This window comes from Notothenia coriiceps, unplaced genomic scaffold (assembly GCF_000735185.1).
Source record: "Notothenia coriiceps isolate Sejong01 unplaced genomic scaffold, NC01 NC01_scaffold00037250, whole genome shotgun sequence".
Lineage (NCBI taxonomy): Eukaryota > Metazoa > Chordata > Actinopteri > Perciformes > Nototheniidae > Notothenia > Notothenia coriiceps.
In genome coordinates this window covers 3,564,436-3,583,022 of record NW_011369951.1, presented here as the reverse complement: position 1 = coordinate 3,583,022, position 18,587 = coordinate 3,564,436, and the positions used below count along the sequence as shown (strand labels likewise).

Here is an 18,587-nt window from a genome sequence, read left to right as displayed (position 1 = left end):
TTTCATATGGGTGTTTAGAGTTGTGTGTGTGGGGGGGAGGACATCAAATCATAATCTTGCCTAGGGGCACCAACATGTCTAGAACCGTCGCTGGATACACTGCATTATGTAAATAGGGGTATGTAAATATGATGTAAATAGGGGTATTTAACAAGTAACAAGTAATGTAATGTAATGTATATATGTAATAGGCCTATAATTATACCAATTTAGAAGATAAAACCTGACTGTGAAGGGGGGAGCTAATAGAAATGTAATGGAAATAGGAAGACTTCTGTGAAGAAGTGTCAATACCGTGGCCATAAATGTGATCTCTATTTAGCATTTATTCAAAAAATATTCTTTCATGAATGTTCCAACAGATGGCAGCAGATATACATTTGGCCACTGCTATGCAGCAGCTACAACAAACGCTTCGGAAAGGGATTTCCGTGCTCCACATAAGCAAAACAACAAAGCCTATTGGGAAATGAGTTCTTTTCCTAGCGTCGCCAGACTCTTTCAATTGGCTTCACGTACTACAAGTACTACATTTCCCGACAAGCACTATGGCCCTTTAGGAGCTGTCCCAGCTGGTTGCGTAGGTGCGTCACATTTCATCAAGCGGACCGTTCAGCTGTTTCAAAAAAGCCGGTGCTGATAACATTAATTTACCGGAAGTTAATCGTTCGTGCCTTCAAAATAAAAGTTCTCCACCCTTGGAAAATAATCAATAGCTTATCAATTACACATATATTTTTCTTCTAATATATTCAATTTCATTTTGTTACTTTAACAAAGCAACAATAAACCCGCAACCACATGTGTTGTACAATATGGATTGTTATTTTATCGAACAAGGGTTTTATTTTGAAATTAAGAACCAGAAGTTGTACATCCTTTTTTCCTGTCTTGGCAGTTGGTGCTCCTGATCGGGCGCAATTGCTCCAACGAGCCGGGGAGAGGTGAAGAAACCGCAGGAGCTCAACGATGGAGCACTTTTAAGAGATAACGACGAGCTCCCTCGTCGGAGATAATTAAACAGGGTCATCTACATGACCAAAGAAACAGGACCGGCAACTAGAAACGCAAACGTAACAATCATGCAATTTAAATATAGACGAATTTAAGCAACCGCTTCTTCTTCAAGGTTACATCGCTTGAAGACGCCCCAGCATCCCCCTTGTCGTAGATCAGCTGGTTGTTTGATCATCACCGGTACTGACCATGTCTGTGGAAGAGAAGGGCTACCCCGACGCTATGCTTCTGCTGCGGGCCGAGGTCGAGCGTCTCTCCCGGGAGCTGAGTGAGACCACGAACGAGAAGATCCAGGCGGCTGAGTACGGGCTGGCAGTGCTGGAGGAGAAGCAGCAGCTCAAGCAGCAGTACGACGACCTGGAGATCGAGTACGAGGCTGTCAGGCAGGAGGCGGACCAGCTCAAAGAGGTTAGTTGATTTTTGAAAATCACAGAAATTACTTAAGATGAATCTCCATATTCTATTTATAGGCCCTACGAATCAACATTGTGTACACACTAAAACCCTTATATTTATTGGGCAAATACATATTTGTGTCACCATGAGAACAGATTTACATTGAGCTTTTTAATCTCCTTATTTGCATAGTGTCATCCCAGTATTCTACTGTGATATTTGGCATCTGTCTTTTATCCTACAAGGTTATTGACTGCTAAATGAAGATGGGATGCTTCCCCTCTTGCTGCTCCACACCCCCACCCCCTCTTTACTCTGTGCCCCCCATTGCACTGCCACCTTTATTAATTTATACAGCTCTTCTGGCCTCTTTTGAAGACATTCCTGTCTGACTCTCAGCTAGTCTAGGCCTAGTGTTTCCATTTCCACCCCACTTCTTCTATGTCTTAATCATGAGTATATCTACTGACTGTACAATATATGCTACATAATGACTGTGTATCTGCAATACGTTGCTGTGCAAGCTTGATATAGAACATCAAAACCAATCAGTCATTCAGTTGCATCATATGTTGTTGTTTATTGGTCAAAGAGTTTTTAGTCTAAGTTCCTTTTTTAAATGTACATTACATGGAGAGTTGACATTAAAAAATAAATGTAAATGTATGATTGGTATGATATATTATCTTGTCAAAGTGTCTCTCAGCTTGGGCCCTCTTCTGTGAACAATAATTACTAGTTTAGTTTGAAAGGGGCGGGAGTAGGTTTGAATTTAAACCTTCCCGCTCGGTAGAAAGAGGGATGAAACCAAACCAGACCAGTTATGACCTTTGGGAATGGAAAGAATGTTAAGAGTGACGATTCAAGCTGGGCTCAAGAGTCAGATAAAGCCTGTGTCTGTTTTTTCAGGACAGTGGCCTGACTTATTCCCTACTGTTGTATCATATTGTGTCCACGTTTCTTCACTTGAGCAGCAGTTACAAGTAGAAAAGTATGGCTGTAAGTGACGTAAGGCAGACATTTCCACCAACGGTTGCAGCCTCCTACTCCTGTGCCCAGAAGTAGTCATGGAAATAAATCAGATTCCTGTTTTTTCACACATGCTTGTTCATGGTTGCTCACATCCTCCTTTGAGATATGTGTTCTTCCTGAGTCTTCCTATGCCAGACAACCAATGGCTTAGATCATGGTAAATCCCTTATTACCTTGCCAGAAATCTGCTCGTCTCTCCCTTGGGTTTCTGTGCTTTTCAGTAGAGAGACACCAGAGAGAAAGGGGTTTTCAGCGCTACGCTTCTCCCTCTTCTCTCTCCGTCTTCCACCCTCTCTCTAGTTGTTGTTATTGTCTTTGGCAAGAAGGCCTTGTCGGCCACAAAGGACAGCAAATATATCTGTATAGAAGAAATTGACGGGAAATGGTCTAAAACAGAAACCAACTAAAACATAAAAAAGAAGCACAGGCTATTCAGGAGATATTTCTAGATTTTTCAAAATATGCCATTTGAAGTCTGGTAAAAAAGAGACTGTCATTGTGAGTCTATTGAGACTCCTAGATTTATTTTCTTTCAGGCACATAATGGAACACAAACATCCATCTGTGTAGGCAATAAACTCAATTGTTTGCTCAAAACTGTGGCAGAGGTTCTTTCTTTTGCCTCAGGGTTGGGTTATACAGGTTTGTAGATTGCTGATCAGATGTTAAGCCTTGAAAGACCTGCTATGTTCCTTTATCCCTCTACCCAGCCCCCAACCCGGCCTCTGTATGAAGGCCAGAAGTGATGCTATCACATAAGAAAAACAAACACATTCTTCTGACATCCCTCCCTACTTCCTCTTTATTGTCTGAGGAAAGCAGTTGATCGTGGGGAGCCAACATAAGATAAGCTACTGTCCCAGTGGCTTATCTTAGTGTTCAGTTGCCACTCAAAAATCAAATGTCGGCTATAATTCAAGAAATCACTTCAATTTTGAAAAGACAAATGCCATATTTATCAGCCTCACATTTGTGTTGCTCTTTTTTGCGGGACATTTTGAGGAAGGTCAGACTGACAGTGTGGCTTTGTCTGCAGCTGTTACAAAGCACATAAGACAGTTTTCTCATTGGTCAGGTATACATTCCATGTCCTCTTTAGTACACAACTACTATTTACACTTACTGTGGCTAGTGTTTGGATGTGTATTCGACGAGGACTTGGACATACTGGAATAGATTGTCTGGGAGATTTACAAAGCAGCTCAAAACAAGAGCCTCTCCACTGACCACACACCTTTGGTTTTGCTTACTGGTATGTAAATGTAAAGAGCTCAGATTTATGTGTATTCATAGCAATTGAAATGCCAAGATAGATACCCCTCTTTTGTCTCCTGCTGGATGTAAACAGCTAACCAGAAATCATCATGACAGTGAGCAAACTTACCCCCGCAATTCCCCACCTTCTTACTTACCCTTGGGCAGGGCACTTATATTCACACAGAAACACACTCCCACATACCCGCTACTCTTGAGGCAGGAAGATGGAGGAATTCTGCGCACTGCTGTTGCTTAGTAACGGCACAGCTCTGTGTTTTAATCTGAGTGGCTGTGCTGCCTTCCTCAGCAGGTGCTGCTTCCTGGGTGTGTTGGTTGAAGACTCCATAACGATCATATACCTGCTAGCTAGAATAGCACATATTGGCTGGAAGATACCATTTATTGGTTAATGGTATTGATAGGCTGTTCTCTGATGTATCTTATAATAAATGTTAAGGTCACTGGCATGGACTTGCCCCCCTGCTGTTCCTCTTTCTCATTCATTTCATAGCACTCCAACCAAAAAATGAATATCTCTACCCATTATTTGCTCGTCACTAGGGATCAATGCTATCTATATGTTGATGTTCCCCTTTCCATTTCCATCTTCTCCCTCTTGAGTTCACTGCAAAGTAAGTAGCCTGACCATCTGCTGGTACATTACAGAGAACGTGAGCACACTTCTCTGTCCTACTTCGTGGAGACTTGCGTTTACCTCTGCTAAGGCTTATATTTCCACTTGCCCGCACATGTATTTGTGATTGTGTGACTTTTCAAGGACATTTGATAAACAGTACATTATAGCTTAAGTCACCGGCTGATACAGTGAGCTGTTCCCTCATCAAATAGTGCTCTGATAAAGGTACCCTTGCATGCTAGAGTTCTTGTTGATATAAGGATGTGTGGACTTTCCCAGTTATCAATCAGATTGCACAGTGCAGTCTCAGTCACAAGCACAGTCGCTAATGACATTATACTACACTCAGTGTACAGTGGAAAGTGAAGTTCCCTCAGCTGCTTTTGATGTTTTTTTAATCACGGTGAAATATTTTTCTGTATGGGGGGCTTCATGTTTAGCCACTCTGTCTTTCTAAAGCCTACTTGAATGAAATAAGATGGAACAGAGAAGCCACAAAGATGTGATCTTCCATCAGACCAATAGAGCACCACACACTCCAAACTTGTATTTCTGATACAAGTTCTTTATTTTTTGGGATTAGATATATTGAAATATTGGCACTTGAATGGCAATACCCTTGGAGGTCCTTAGGCCCTGTGGTCATTCAGTTGCTCACAGACCCTGTCCCTCCTCTGCAACGCTCCTATCGATGTAGCGACAGCTGTGTAGCTGGTGGAATTCAAACAGACAATCAGAACCCTAAATATGGTTAAGCTCAGTAAAACTCGTCCTCTGTGCTCGGCTCGCTGGCCCTTTGTGTCCTGAGCCAACTGGGGTTAATGGGTCTTGGGTGTCATAGATGAGAGAGGGTTAAATGCCAGCCGAACAGTGTATGACAAAAGAGAGTGAGAGGGGCGTCCCATTGTGGTTACATTTGAAAGGATTGGGCACTTTTGTCCTCTTTGAAAAGGCAGATCACTAAAGGATATATCTTTATATGTATCTGTTGTGACTAAGACTTTTCTGTGATGTTAAATGGATTGAATGCTGATTGGATGTTAGTATAAATATGAGGACCCAAAACCCATCTTTTCACTTATATTAGGAGTCATAAATATTATATTCTCATATTATTGGATTGCCACACAAAGCTCTGTTTCAGCATCAGATCACTCACATTATCTCTATTTTCTTTATTTTATATATATATCACAACCTTAGACCTATCCTTATGGTTCATTCAGCTCTCTTATGTATTTGGCTCCATCTGTGACCTAGCATATGCTTGTCCAGGGTATTTTTTTTTACCCTATTTTTTTTTACTGGACGACAAGTCTGCAGTTAAGGGGTAATCTTTCTAAATGGCACTAAATAAAGTCCTAAATCCCCTACCCTCCGGGCGTAAGAGGATGAATCGCAGCAGCTATTCACAGAGCTTACGGAGGTCTAGGAGTCTGCCAGGCCCAGCCACACTCAGAAGCCTCCATAGCCAGGGTGAGGCTGGACAGAGTCTGTCAGGAAGAAAACTTCCATATTGTCTCTGTGCTGTCCTGGTAGCCTTACGCAGTGGCTGCCATGCCTATCCATCAGTGCTCTTAGTGCTTTCGGGCCTGGAACTCTGCTGTATATGAATCTCAACTCCAATAGCGATGTGAAAATTGTTGTAAAGGTCATCTACACAATCATTTTGCAAAACGTGATGTGTCCAGACAGGCTGGTCACATAGACTAATGTAGCCTTCTGTGTTGCAGAAGGCTGACCATATGGTATCAAAGTAATGAAAGACTTATTCCGCCCAGTTTTCGGTAAAACGGCCCGCTGCTAATCCGTAATGATTTTAAAGGCTTTTGTCTTTAACGCTGATAAGCAAAATGCCATCAGCATCCGTCTACAGTTCAAGCACAGGCCACATTTCCTCTGGAGCATTAATACTGTTTGAGTGTGTCTGAGTGGGTATATTGTTTGAGCTGCACAATTTTTGTTGTCTGAGTAAAGTTGAGTGTTTGTTTAGAATGTTTGAATACAAATAATGGCAGTGCAGAAGGAACATATATTCAGTACTTGGTAGCAGTTTTTTTGGCATACTCGGGACTTTGAAGTCTTCTCTGAAACCTCCAAAGAGTTTCTCCACAAGACTCTGAGAGAATGTTGTTAGCTTTAGCATTGTGACTGCCAAAGGGGTTATTGTTTATTATCAAATGTTGTGTGCGTCATCAGATCACACTCAACAGACACAGCCTTATGGTTGCAGTAAAAAGTGGATGATTTTGTATTAATTTTTTTATTCCCCATATTTCAAAGCCTACATTATACACAGTGTACATGTATAACCTTTGAAATACCATTGGATAAACATTTCTATTAAACATTCAGACAAGTCAAAAGTGCACGTAGAGAGGCTGTATGGCAGCCCAGCATGGTCATGATTCTACCAGTCTAATCCACTTACTGAAGACCAGGGGCAGATCAGGCAGGAGTGCCGGCTAAAAGCAGAAGATGAGGTCATAGTCATAGCTGTATGCCTCCAACAATACAACATGTTTCTCTGTCAATGGGCCAGTCTCCAGTTTCCCTTCTCCTACATCTTGGCTATTAACTATAAATCTGTCAACAAAGAAGCCAGTGTGTGTGAACGTGACTGAGATAGATTTATTCCTTCTCCTACATGTCCAGCTGTCTTTATTGTGTAGTTTGATCAGCTTTTGGCCTACGAACAACTTTTCAGTTTAGTTCATGTCAACTTGAACAGTTCAAGGTAGGGTCATATTTATTTGTATTGAGACACTGGTGTATTATATAAACATATGAATCAGCTAAGAGTGTGGGTAGTGTGCAAGTTGTTTGTTTTGAATCCCGCCTACATCATTCCTGTCATAGAGTCTTAAGACTTAGACTGTCAGATTGTCCACAAACCTTCCTATCATTTTTGTTACATAATCTAAACAATATAATTGACACAGAATGACACCCTCCAATTAATGTATGGCGTTGTGTTCTGACAATTCAAATGACTACGGTTTTCCTGTAACCATAAAAGGCCTCGTGCTGAGTCTAGGCGAAGCTTGGCTCTGTCAAATCTTTTTTCTTCCTTCTGATGAATGACTTCAGAATCTCTCGTCCTTGCCCCCTGCTCTGCATCCTGTTTACTGGTGAGGAGTCTGGCTTTTTATAGCAGAGAGGAAGTGTATGGAATATGGCTCTTTATCAGTCCGGATATGTTTTGAATGGATCAGGGGAAAAGACCACATCAAGTTTATCAGGCACTTATTGTCACCTCTGTACAACAAGGAATCATTCTCATAAATGCAGGTTTTCTTGAGAAGAATGTGCTTTTCTTCCCTGCCTTGTTAATATTAACACTCACTATGCTGCAGGAACTTACATTCAATAGACGTATAAAATCAGCTTTTACTAAATGTAGTGTGCCTCAAAAGACGTCCATGTCCACATGTACCCTTATAATGTGCACCTTACTTAACTGAACTTTGAAACACAAAGAGAATATTGAGGGTTTTCCCACAGTAGTGTTTTTGTATCCCTTTATGTTAAATATATCCCTAAAAACAAAAGATACGAGGTTGGGGTGCATCGCATGCTTATTAACATATACAAATAGCAAGAGCAAGCTTGTTTCAGCTATAAGTGGACAGATGGTGGGACCCCCCCCACAGCTATACACACATGCACACAAGGGTAAGACATGCCCCGCCCATATCCTCCAACTAAAGATGAGTTTTGTTGTGCCCTTTCCTCCCTGCAGATTGTCCCTGGGGTTTCTGTGGTTCAGAGCACTGCATTAGGAGATCAGATGTAGACCGATAGCGTCTCTGTTTACACGATTGCTTTCTGACACACCCTTCTCCGGTTCCTCTGAAAGTCCACTCATCTCAATTATCTCCTGACTGGCAGAGCAGTGCCACCCATCTCACCTAAATTCATCAAACCAGAGGGCAGATTCTGAAAACATATTCTCGTTTTAACAGGCCATCTATTCATAACAAACCCAATTTTAAAGGATTGTCCCTCAGCCCTGGGGGTCCTTTTAACCTCAACACCACCAATCAGAGAACAGCAGTGTGCCTACATTGTCTCCAGAATCTTTACCAACTCTTCACCGCCACCTTCCTCCTCTCCTCCAACTTCCCCAGGCTCCTATTGTAAATAGGCTAGTGGGTCTGGGGCTCCTTGTTGCAGTGTGTTGTGCCTAAGTCTCATGGAGCCCACGCTTTGAAACCCTGAGGCATGGTAGAAAAGGGGAGCGAGAGGGAGGAATTGGGAAAGGAGAGACAGGGAGGGGAGATGAGAAGACAGAGTTGTATAGTCAGGCAGGGGGTTGCCTGTACAGAAATAATAACATTAGAGTTTGGGCTCAGAGAGAGCGAGGAGAGGAGGGGTTTTAATTGGATGTGTGCCAGTCTCTCAGGGGTCCTTGGGAAATGGGGATAGCAGACCCAGAAAGGAAGACGCGTTTGGATGGGAGGGGCACTGGGCAATGCCGGTGTTTCCTGTGGGAACCAGCTCACTCTCGTTATAAATAGTAGAAGAATGAGAGTTCCTCTATCAACTTGCTTAATGAGTTTAAAGTGCTTAATAGAAAATGACCAGCTATCTCTTTTTGTGTTCCAACAGTGCTTAATAACTATGCATCACATAAAAGAGCCCCAGGGGTTTTTCCAGCATTTGTTTAGGACTAAAGGACATTGTGGTTATGGTTAGTAATATCTTTCATCTCTTTCAATCAATTCGTTTGCACACTCTGTGGTTTGAGAGAGATGTGTATAGGTAGAGTAGGTATTGTAGAGTTGACCAAGTATGTTTTGAAAAGGGAATGAAAGAAGTTATTATGAAATACAAACCATAGAAACTAATATGTCTGCTCTATGCATATACTGTTTTATATTTAGGCCTCAATACTACCTGAAAAGAGAATATTATTATTATTATTATTTCTTCTGTGCAGAGAGGCTGAGGGGCTATTAGCACTTACCTCATTCTCTACAAACTGACATGGCCTCATATGGAAGGCTTGCCACCCTGATCCAAGATGTAGCCTCACTGGTAGAGATTGTGCGTTCATAGTCACATTCAGAATTTAATTACTGCAAATACGGAAGGGAGGTCATCAGTCTGTGTCTGGCCGCCAGCAAAGGCAGGACCAGCCCAAGAGACCCTGCTCTGGGTTTGTGAGAGTGAATGGAGATAGGAAAGGACAGTTGGGGAATGAGAACGAGATTGGAAGATAACTTCAGCTATTATGAGTGGGAACAAATGTAATATGTAGGGATGAAAAGTTGCATTCAAGTGGCAACATACAAGGCACCTTAGATGAAAAGCCTCAGGGAAGAAAGCACTTTGAGCTTTCCCTCCCCCATTCGGTCAATGCTTTCCTCTGATTGATTAGACATGTCTCGACACTAATGGATGAGTCTAGGGCGATGAGTGGAAATGCATTAAAGTCTGAAAATTGCATACTCTTATAAATGAGTATTGTTAAGGTTTAATGATGGGAGGTGAAGAGTCTTGAAAACAACCCCACCGACACTAACCATATACAAATACACAAACAATCGGAGTCAATGTGTATTTCACCTCCCCCTTTTCCTGCAAACCCGACCTTGGACCTTGTAAGAAAATGAAATCACGTGTGTGTGTGTGTGTGTGTGTGTGTGCCTGGCCCCGGCCGGCCAGCTGCTCCCCTACTTCGTCATTTATGTCTGTAACAGCGAGGGGCTTTTCAGCTGAGGAGGTCGTATGTAAAGGCTCCACAGGGAGCAGTTTCCTTTAGGAAATATACTGTCATACCCACCAAACAAAGACTTGGTCTGTTGTGTGTTTACTTTGATGTAGGCTTGACCAATTGGCAAAAAAATAAAGACTTCAAAGCATGAAGACCAGCAAGCTCTTAGTGCAAACTAATCTCAAATGGGAGAGGTATGGGACCTGAGGACTGATGCCAGAGAAGAGTTAGCCGTGCTAGGCTGTGCTCTGTAGCCGCCATCTGGGTTGATGTCCAGCCTCGACTGACCGCCTCCTGCTCTGTCACTGTAAATGCCATAGTTACCATAACAACGGCTGTTCCCCTGGGGTGCAGGCGCGTGGACCTGAGGGATCTGATCCAGCGACAGTGTCAGGCAGAAAGGGGGACCGACAGGCGTTGATAAGGCAGTCTTTGCGTTGTGAATGCCTTGAGCCAATGTGATATGAAACATTGCCAGGATATGAACAATGATAAAGAACTCAGAGCTCAGACGCTGATATGGTGGTGCCATGTATCAGCCTTATTGAATCTCTGCTCTCCCTTGAGACATTGGCTTTTTCCTCCATTCTGTAGCAGATTTAGCTGCTGAACAATACAACTGATTAACAGCAGTCAATTCATTCACAAGGAAGCATCTGTTTATGTATATAAGACATATATTCCCAAGACAAAAGTAGAATCGCTGTGCTTTAATACCCTTCGGTTTCACAGAACTGACAGATTGTCCTGGTTATAAAGAGAGAAACAAAAACAGTAACTTGATTTTAAGAAAAGCATTCTCAGGAAACCCTTAACCCAGCTGAAGTCTGTTGTTTCTGTGAATGTTGATAGAGGAACATGGTTTGTTTTTAGATTCAGCCAGCATTTCCCCTTTTTCATGAGTGGCATGAAAATGACCTTTTCTCATTATGTTACAGCATGTAAAAGCTGCCTTCGTCTTACATAATCACGAAGGCTAAATAAACTGTGCTCCGACTCAGGTTCTGCGGCTCGCTGTGTCATAATGACTGTTTGGCCCTGTTATAACGCAGGAGCCAGTCGATGAACACCCACATTATAGCCCCTTCAGGCTGACGTCAACACTATGACAGCGGGGGGGCTTACGGTAATTGTCTTCTCTTTTCCGATGTTGCACCGTCAATAAAAGGCGGAATATCTTCTCCAAGCTCCTGTCTTTGTGAGGAATACAAAGCATGTTTGAACTTGAGGTCTGTTCTGACCAAAGGCTGACTTCAGACAGTCTCTAATGCTGAATTCAGATAAGTAGCATGCGTGAAGTCGGAATAACATATGAAGTGTAGTTTTCCCCAGCGAGATCTGATGAAAGCAGTAACCAGAGCTTAATCATTGCAGCCTGATGTAAGCAAAGAACATGTATGTAGAGATGTTGTATCACTGAGCTCCTGCAGCCCAATTAGGCTATTCTGAGGTTTTTATGGTTGAAGATGACTTCTGCAGTGAGGCGTATAAAGGTGTGTGTGTGTGTGTGTGTGTGTGTGTGTGTGTGTGTGTGTGTGTGTGTGTGTGTGTGTGTGTGTGTGTGTGTGTGTGTGTGTGTGTGTGTGTGTGTGTGTGTGTGTGTGTGTGTAGTGTAGTGTGTGTGTGTGTGTGTGTGTGTGTGTGTGTGTGTGTGTGTGTGTGTGTGTGTGTGTGTGTGTGTGTGTGTGTGTGTGTGTGTGTGTGTGTGTGTGTTCTCTCTTTCTCTGTCCTTCCCTGCAATTCGGGAGATCCAAAAGCTTCTTGTTTTTTCTATTCGGTTTGAACCCTTAAGCATGATGAGAGTATACTGCTCAGCCAACTCTTGCGGCTAAATCATTTCTTCTTTAAGGAAATGGATGTCTTGTAAACTCGCATGTGGTTATTTTTCTCTGTAGTGTATTCCTTGCATTTGGCATGCAGTGCATCGCCTCCGTGTTGCCAGCATTAGTTGCACACAGTGCTGGTGGAGCCCCTACGAGGCTTTGAACACTCGCCTCCTTCCCCCTTTATCTCTGAAGGAAGAACATGCCCCAACATGGAAACACCAGGTGCTGCAGTATAGCTGACTGCAACTTGGCACCCAGGGAAAATGGAATGAGTGTATGTGTTGGGTCTGTGAAATTGTCCAGGCCTGTGTGTGAATAATAAGCCAACGGCTCTGTGCTATGTAGTGAATCAATATGGCTCAGTGCCAGGCAACAGCTAATAGCCCTGCCTCCATCGCTCATATTCCTCTCGCCTCCTTTTTCCCTCTCCTTTCTCCTTCTGTTTGACACATATAACACATACATGTAAGTGTTAAGTATGACAGCTTCTTCTACTGATTTTGCCGTAGTAAATCCCTACTTGAAAGGTACACATTTTAGAGTTTCAGAATTGGTGAGAAACTGTCCCTGAGGCATGAAGAGGAGAATTCACAACCAATCATTTCTCACGGGATGAAAGCAAATGTCTTTCTCTTCAATTTCTCACACACTGAAGACTAAAGTCTGAAGTTAATAATTAGCTTCTCTGTTACTCATTAAAGCAACTTGTCATTGGCCTTGGCATGACATGCACTAATCAGCAACAGCGCTTTGAGTAAATTGAGTTAACTAAAACAAGCAGACACTGCCATTTTACATGGTTTACATTCCTCAGAGAATAACGTTCTACAGAACGATGGAAAAACATGGTGAGCTGTTAAGTGCTGTAGAACTAAATGAAGTATAGTGTGGTGAGACGTAGTGGTAGAATAGTAGGTCAACCCGCTGTGCTAGGTCACTCGTGTGATGTGCTGCCCCAAGAGATCTTTATCATCAAAAGTTGATAATAGACAACTAAATATAGAGTTGTCGACACACTCCTCGAAGCAATCTGTCCCTTCAAAGTGGCTGGCTGCGTAGTGGCTTGTGAATAGAGATGGTGACACAGAGGGAGTGCTTCACGAGGCAAACAAATCCAGTTGTTTTTTTGTTTTTTTTATCCTGCCCCACCTCTCCTCCTCTGCTATCACATACTTGCTTGAACACTGCTTTGGCATCCAAGGTCAACCCCACCACTACTCTATCTGTATGACTAACTAAACTGATCTAAATGATATTCTTCAGCATTAGTCACAAGCTCTCTTTGTCATAGCAGAAGAATGCGGCTGTAGAGACGGAAAATCTCAGCGCAACGTCAGCCCACTCTAGTCCACAAGGCTTGCCAAAGGCATATCACATTTCTGCATCTTGAGGCTGTTTCGTCTAGTATTGCACAGTAGGCATGTCCTCCTCCTATCTGGGATCGTCTAGTGAGATAATCATGTCAGCATTATGCCTCAAAATCAGTGTTTCCTTGGGGAAGCCATCTTACTCTCTATTTATTCTGTCCTTATACATTTAGAGGTTAGCCTTTTCCATTTTGTTTTGAATCTGGAACTCAGTTTATGCTCCCAAAGGTTTTATCAGCACATGTCTCCAGGTTTGTTTTGTTGTGTATGCATGCCTTATATTGTATTTCTATCTAATTTGAGAATGTATCAACCAACATAAAATACTTGAGTGGGTCCCTGATAGCACAGCTCAATATGAGAAATGGTTAACTTTTAGTTCAATCTGTCTCAGCAACAAATAATAAGCTGTCTGACTCTTCACTTAGTCTTATCCTGTTTGCATTACTGCCTCTCCTCTTGAAGCTAGCTTTACTTTCTTAATACATCCAGACTGAAGACCACAGAGAGCTGAATGGAAACTTTGACAATGACAAGATTATAGCCAGACCAGAGATAAAATAATCAGACCCAAATCCAAAGAGATTCCCTTTTGGGTTTTGGTCTTAAATGCAAGGCTTTCCAAGAGGACTCATCCCTATTGTTTGAAATACTCTTGGCCTCTTATTTAAATCCAGCCCTGTACAGAGCTTTTATATTCTCTGCTGCAGATAGTCTTTAGTAGTCCTACCTATTGGTCTATCTCTGAATATACCTCTTCTCACTTCATGCCACAGAAACACTGCTCTCCAGTGGGAAAGAAACCAAAAATAGAATTATACATTTGCTTTACTTGTGCTCCACAGGGCCTCTGAGACTTGCAGTATCGATCTGTGTGTTACTTGTCGGAGACCTAAAGCCCGTCTCCCTTGTGCTCTTGAATCAAAGTATCGGAGAAACATGCGCAAGAGAATTCTAAGCGCGGAAACCAACAGGGAACTCGGTGACCTACAATCTCTCTGCTTTAACATCCTACACCATGTAAGGTGTTGAACATTACCACCAGGGCTGTAGCCTGAGGAACCCAGTGTTTAGCATTCCCCTTCTATTTCTGAACAGGGATCATACAGCACAACAGAAAGATGACTGGTAAATCCTGATTCGTCTCACCTTCTAATCAGTGGACTTTGTGAGATGACAGGACGATATAATGATAGTAACATGTTCAGGCTTTGACAACAAACACACAAGCTGGCCCGCTGCCATAGCAACATTTGTTTGGCTGTAAGGTAAACCCACATATAGCAGATTGAGTGTAATATAAACCTCATTACCAGAGAAACCAGTGTTTTGATAAAGGCTATACCTCAAACTGAAATGAAGGCATAGCAACAACATCCTTCCTTAATTTAGTCTGCTTTCATGCACCCATGTGAGAGTCTTTTTTTAACCTTTTGAAAGTTTCCATGTGTTAATCTCATGACTAGGGTAGTCAGATCCTTTGTTTTAGTTTAAGCAATGTGGGGAAGTAATGGAAATAAGCGAAAAAGAACTCAGAGGCGTCTCATTTGATCAATCATGCTCAATCACATGATGCTTTTGATCACTGATGATGTGCTTTGATCTACACATGGCAGAGCACATTCTGAAGAGGAGCCCGGCAGGGTGTCTAACCTCACCCCCTAATGCATGCACTCATCTGGAATCAGACATTCGGGTCTGTAGAGGGATAATTCTATTGAATGATTGACTTTCCTTTATGAAGCGTTAATGTTAACCTTAGCCCTCTGTGGGGAAATCCAGTCCAGACAGCGTGCTAATGACCAAAGATCTGCCTTTGATTAGCTTTACAAGAGATTAATAACCCACAGCGCTTACATGTCTAATGTAAAAAAAACGCAACATATGGCAAGCTAAAGATGAATTATACATTGGTTGGGCAGCTCACTATGGGATTACAGGCTTGGTCGCGTGCGTCCATAATTTAGCCTCCCCCAAATGTAGCCTAAACCCACGCTTGGGTAGCTGAGATTAAAGGCCTTGGGTCAGAGGGTGTTGGCTAGGGTCTGTACTTTATGTTTAGAGGACAGGCCTCTTAGATTGGACTGATTGGAGTCCCTTCAATGTCCACTATTCACCAAGATTATAATGATGGGATTCCCCTGTTTCTGATTGGATTAATCCTGTCTCCTGCAAAGACTTCCTCATCAAATACAGTCTCCTGCTGATTGTTGGTGTGATTTTAGGAGAAGAGGAAGCTTGTGGGGAAGTTATAAGAATAGTTATTAAACAGACTTTTATCTAGAGTTAGTGACATAAGTTTTTTATTGACACACTTTGCCTGTCAATAAATGTCTAGTGAACCTTGAATTCAAGATAACTTAAGCCCCTCCCAGAAGTCGTGTCTAGATATGTTTATACATGTTCTGAACAGTCATTTGTTATTTTCATTATCAATTAATATACTGCAAAATAACTTTCATTAACCACTTTTCAGTTCAGTTCAGCCAACAAGATATTTAGTTTACTATTACTTAACTCAAAGAAGAGCCTTCCTCAAAACTGCGAAGCAAACAAATATTGAAATGCTTTTTAACTTGTATAACACAACAACATATTCTTGTCTATCACCCTCCAATTATTTTCTGTCATTTGACTCATTGACTAAGCAACTCATTTCAGCTCTTGTGTTGGCTTGGTAGTTACTGTATTCTATCTAGTGCAAAAGAAATTCAGGTTATCTGTCAAAGAAAAAAAGGCAATCTTTAGAGAACTAACACAATCAAATTTCAGTTATCACCATTTCAATCTGCTGTTGCTTCCAAATTAAACATGTTGTGTCCCAGGCTGAGGGTTTATCTCTTCATCCTTGCTCGCTGGATCCTGGAAAGTGAGAGAGATAATGTAGCCACCCTGCACCAGACATGATGTCACGCACATCTGTAACCCACTAAAATAGTTTTACACTCACATATTTATGAAACTCTAAGTCCTGCAAGTAGGCCAGTTCAACTAATGCAAATGTCCAGGTTATCCTTCCTCTAAAGGAATTACTGGGATTAGTGTGATAGGCAGTCAAATAGAAAAAATCCTGCAGATGTATGGGGGTAGCATGTCAGAGAGAAGAGACTGCACTGCAGCTGCTAACAAGGTCAGATGCAGGGCCTCAGGTGATTTCAGATTACTGCTTGTACTCCAGCTGTGAGGCGAGATGAGAATCAACTTTTCTACACGATCACTGGTGGTTACAGGAGTGGAAATGAAATCTATAATCAGGGCAGGGTTTCCGCTAGGATTTTTTCTCGCCGGTCAAATGTCAGGACAGAATTTATTTTACCGGACAAATTTGAAATGTACCGGTCATCATTGTGTAGCAGAGTTTCCGTTAGCAGGTAATTACCGGACTATGACCGGATATGGTGATGTTTAAAACTCAGTTAATGGGAGTCATTTTTATATTGCTCCAGTTTATAATCGTAACAGATCGAAAAATTCAGATTCATTTTTCAATAAATGTTTCCACAAACATAATTATTACATTCAAAGAAACTACTTGTAGTAGATGAAGTACATTCTTCAAAAGTTTACATTAACTTTGAATAATAACAAGGGAGAAACGGATCCTCTCTTTTCCCCTCTCCCTCCCTCCCTCTCTCTCCTGACAGCCCGTCAGTTTCTCATGCAGCGCGCTAAACAGTGGGCGGGGCTTCAGGTGATTATGCAGCAGCTGATCTGATCTCTTACCGGCTAACGGAAACCCTGAATCAGGGGGATGATTATTTTGGGAAGGCGTATAGTAACCTAACCTAGATTCTGCTGCAGTTAGGGTCTTCCTCACTGTCAGTCTCTGTTCATATGATGGTGCCTTGCAGGAAATCAAAAAATGAAGATCAAAATGAAGCCAGCATTATATATTTATTTCATTTTGCACAATGAAACTACAGGACTCCCCCTAGACTTGAACTGAGAATATCCCCTACAGAAGGTAGAAGCCTTAGCCTATATGTCTTCCATAGTTACTCTTTCTTGCTGCCTTATAGGTAATCTTTATGAATTTCATCCCCCTCGGGCAATCCGTAAAAATCCAATATCTGCTGACCTTGGCATATTCTGCTATGATCTCCTGAGGTATTAAGAGCATAAGAACACAGGCCTCTCATCATCACCCAGACACTCGTGCATTTGCTCTACTTTCACTGTTTGGCTTTCCCATCTGTGGAGTCCGTGCCGAGCATGTGCAGGGGAGGCCAGCGCTGTGTGGGGAGGGGAGGGAGTGATGGGGGGGGGAAGATGGGATGATGCAGCCCAGAGGGAGCCTAGATGGAGCCTAACTGATTATCTCTACGGGGCGACGGCAGGGTTTTGGGAGGTTATTCAAGCCCCTAGCTGAACCATAGTAATAGAGATTAGTGTCACTTAAGAATGGCTGAATCACTAAATCACCTTTTTACAAATCCCGATTGTAAAAATATAATAGCCTGTTAATGCTTCAATCCCCTGACTGACATATATCTGTCGTCTGGCCACTAAATATCATTAAAAATGTATATTCTAAACATTCTAAAAAACGCTTCTCCTCCTTCATTGTATCTCCAGGCCTTTGGACAAGCCTACTCCAACCACAGGAAGGTGGCAGCGGATGGGGAGAGCCGTGAGGAGTCTCTTATCCAGGAGTCAGCCAGTAAGGAGGCCTACTACGAGCAGAGGGTCCTGGAGCTGCAGACCGAGGTCCGCCAGGCACGCAACATCCTCACCAACACCCAGTCTGAGAATGAACGCATGAACACCATCACCCAGGAGATGAGAGAGGTAAGAGTCGGAGATACACAATCAGACATATTCCAGAATGATTAGAAGTATTTAAGGATGTTAATAATACACACATGACATTTGAAAGGTCAGGATTGGATAAAGTCACTTCACAGAATATTACTGCTCAATAGAAGACACTGTATCGTGGTGCTATTTTCTCACGTCATTACTTTGAAAATGAACTATTTTCTTATTTGAAGCAAACGGCTGTGTCTTGTTTGCCTGCAGCTTTCAAGAACAACGGGTGTCTTTGTCGATGTTTATATCTGTCTGAAGCTGCAGAAACATAACAGATATTTATCACTGATCAGTCTCAAGCCCTGTGTTTGTGAGCCTGCAGGAGGAAACTGGGGCATACAGTTTTACACTTTTTACAGATAGACTCTGTCTCTGTCATAATAATCATTTTGATTTTGCTGTCCAAGCCTGTGTTATTAAGGGTGTGATTGCAGAGTCAGCAGCTGGTACGTTTCTGACATGCTAAGACACGGGAAAACATCTTGCCTTTAAGCCTAATATGATCCTCCAACACTATTGTGAAGCAG

The 18,587-nt window shown here is 42.3% G+C and overlaps 1 protein-coding gene across 1 annotated transcript in view; it reads left to right on the top strand.

The window, feature by feature from the left end:
- Nucleotides 1-927: 927 nt before the first annotated feature.
- The window catches only part of LOC104966709 (protein bicaudal D homolog 2-like), a 57,050-nt gene continuing 39,390 nt past the window's right edge, over nucleotides 928-18,587 (top strand). Inside the window, exons 1-2 of the mRNA XM_010795941.1 lie at nucleotides 928-1,425; nucleotides 17,827-18,039. Of these exons, the coding sequence (XP_010794243.1) occupies nucleotides 1,207-1,425; nucleotides 17,827-18,039 (432 nt within the window). The 5' untranslated portion in view covers nucleotides 928-1,206. The remainder of the gene's footprint in view (nucleotides 1,426-17,826; nucleotides 18,040-18,587) is intronic.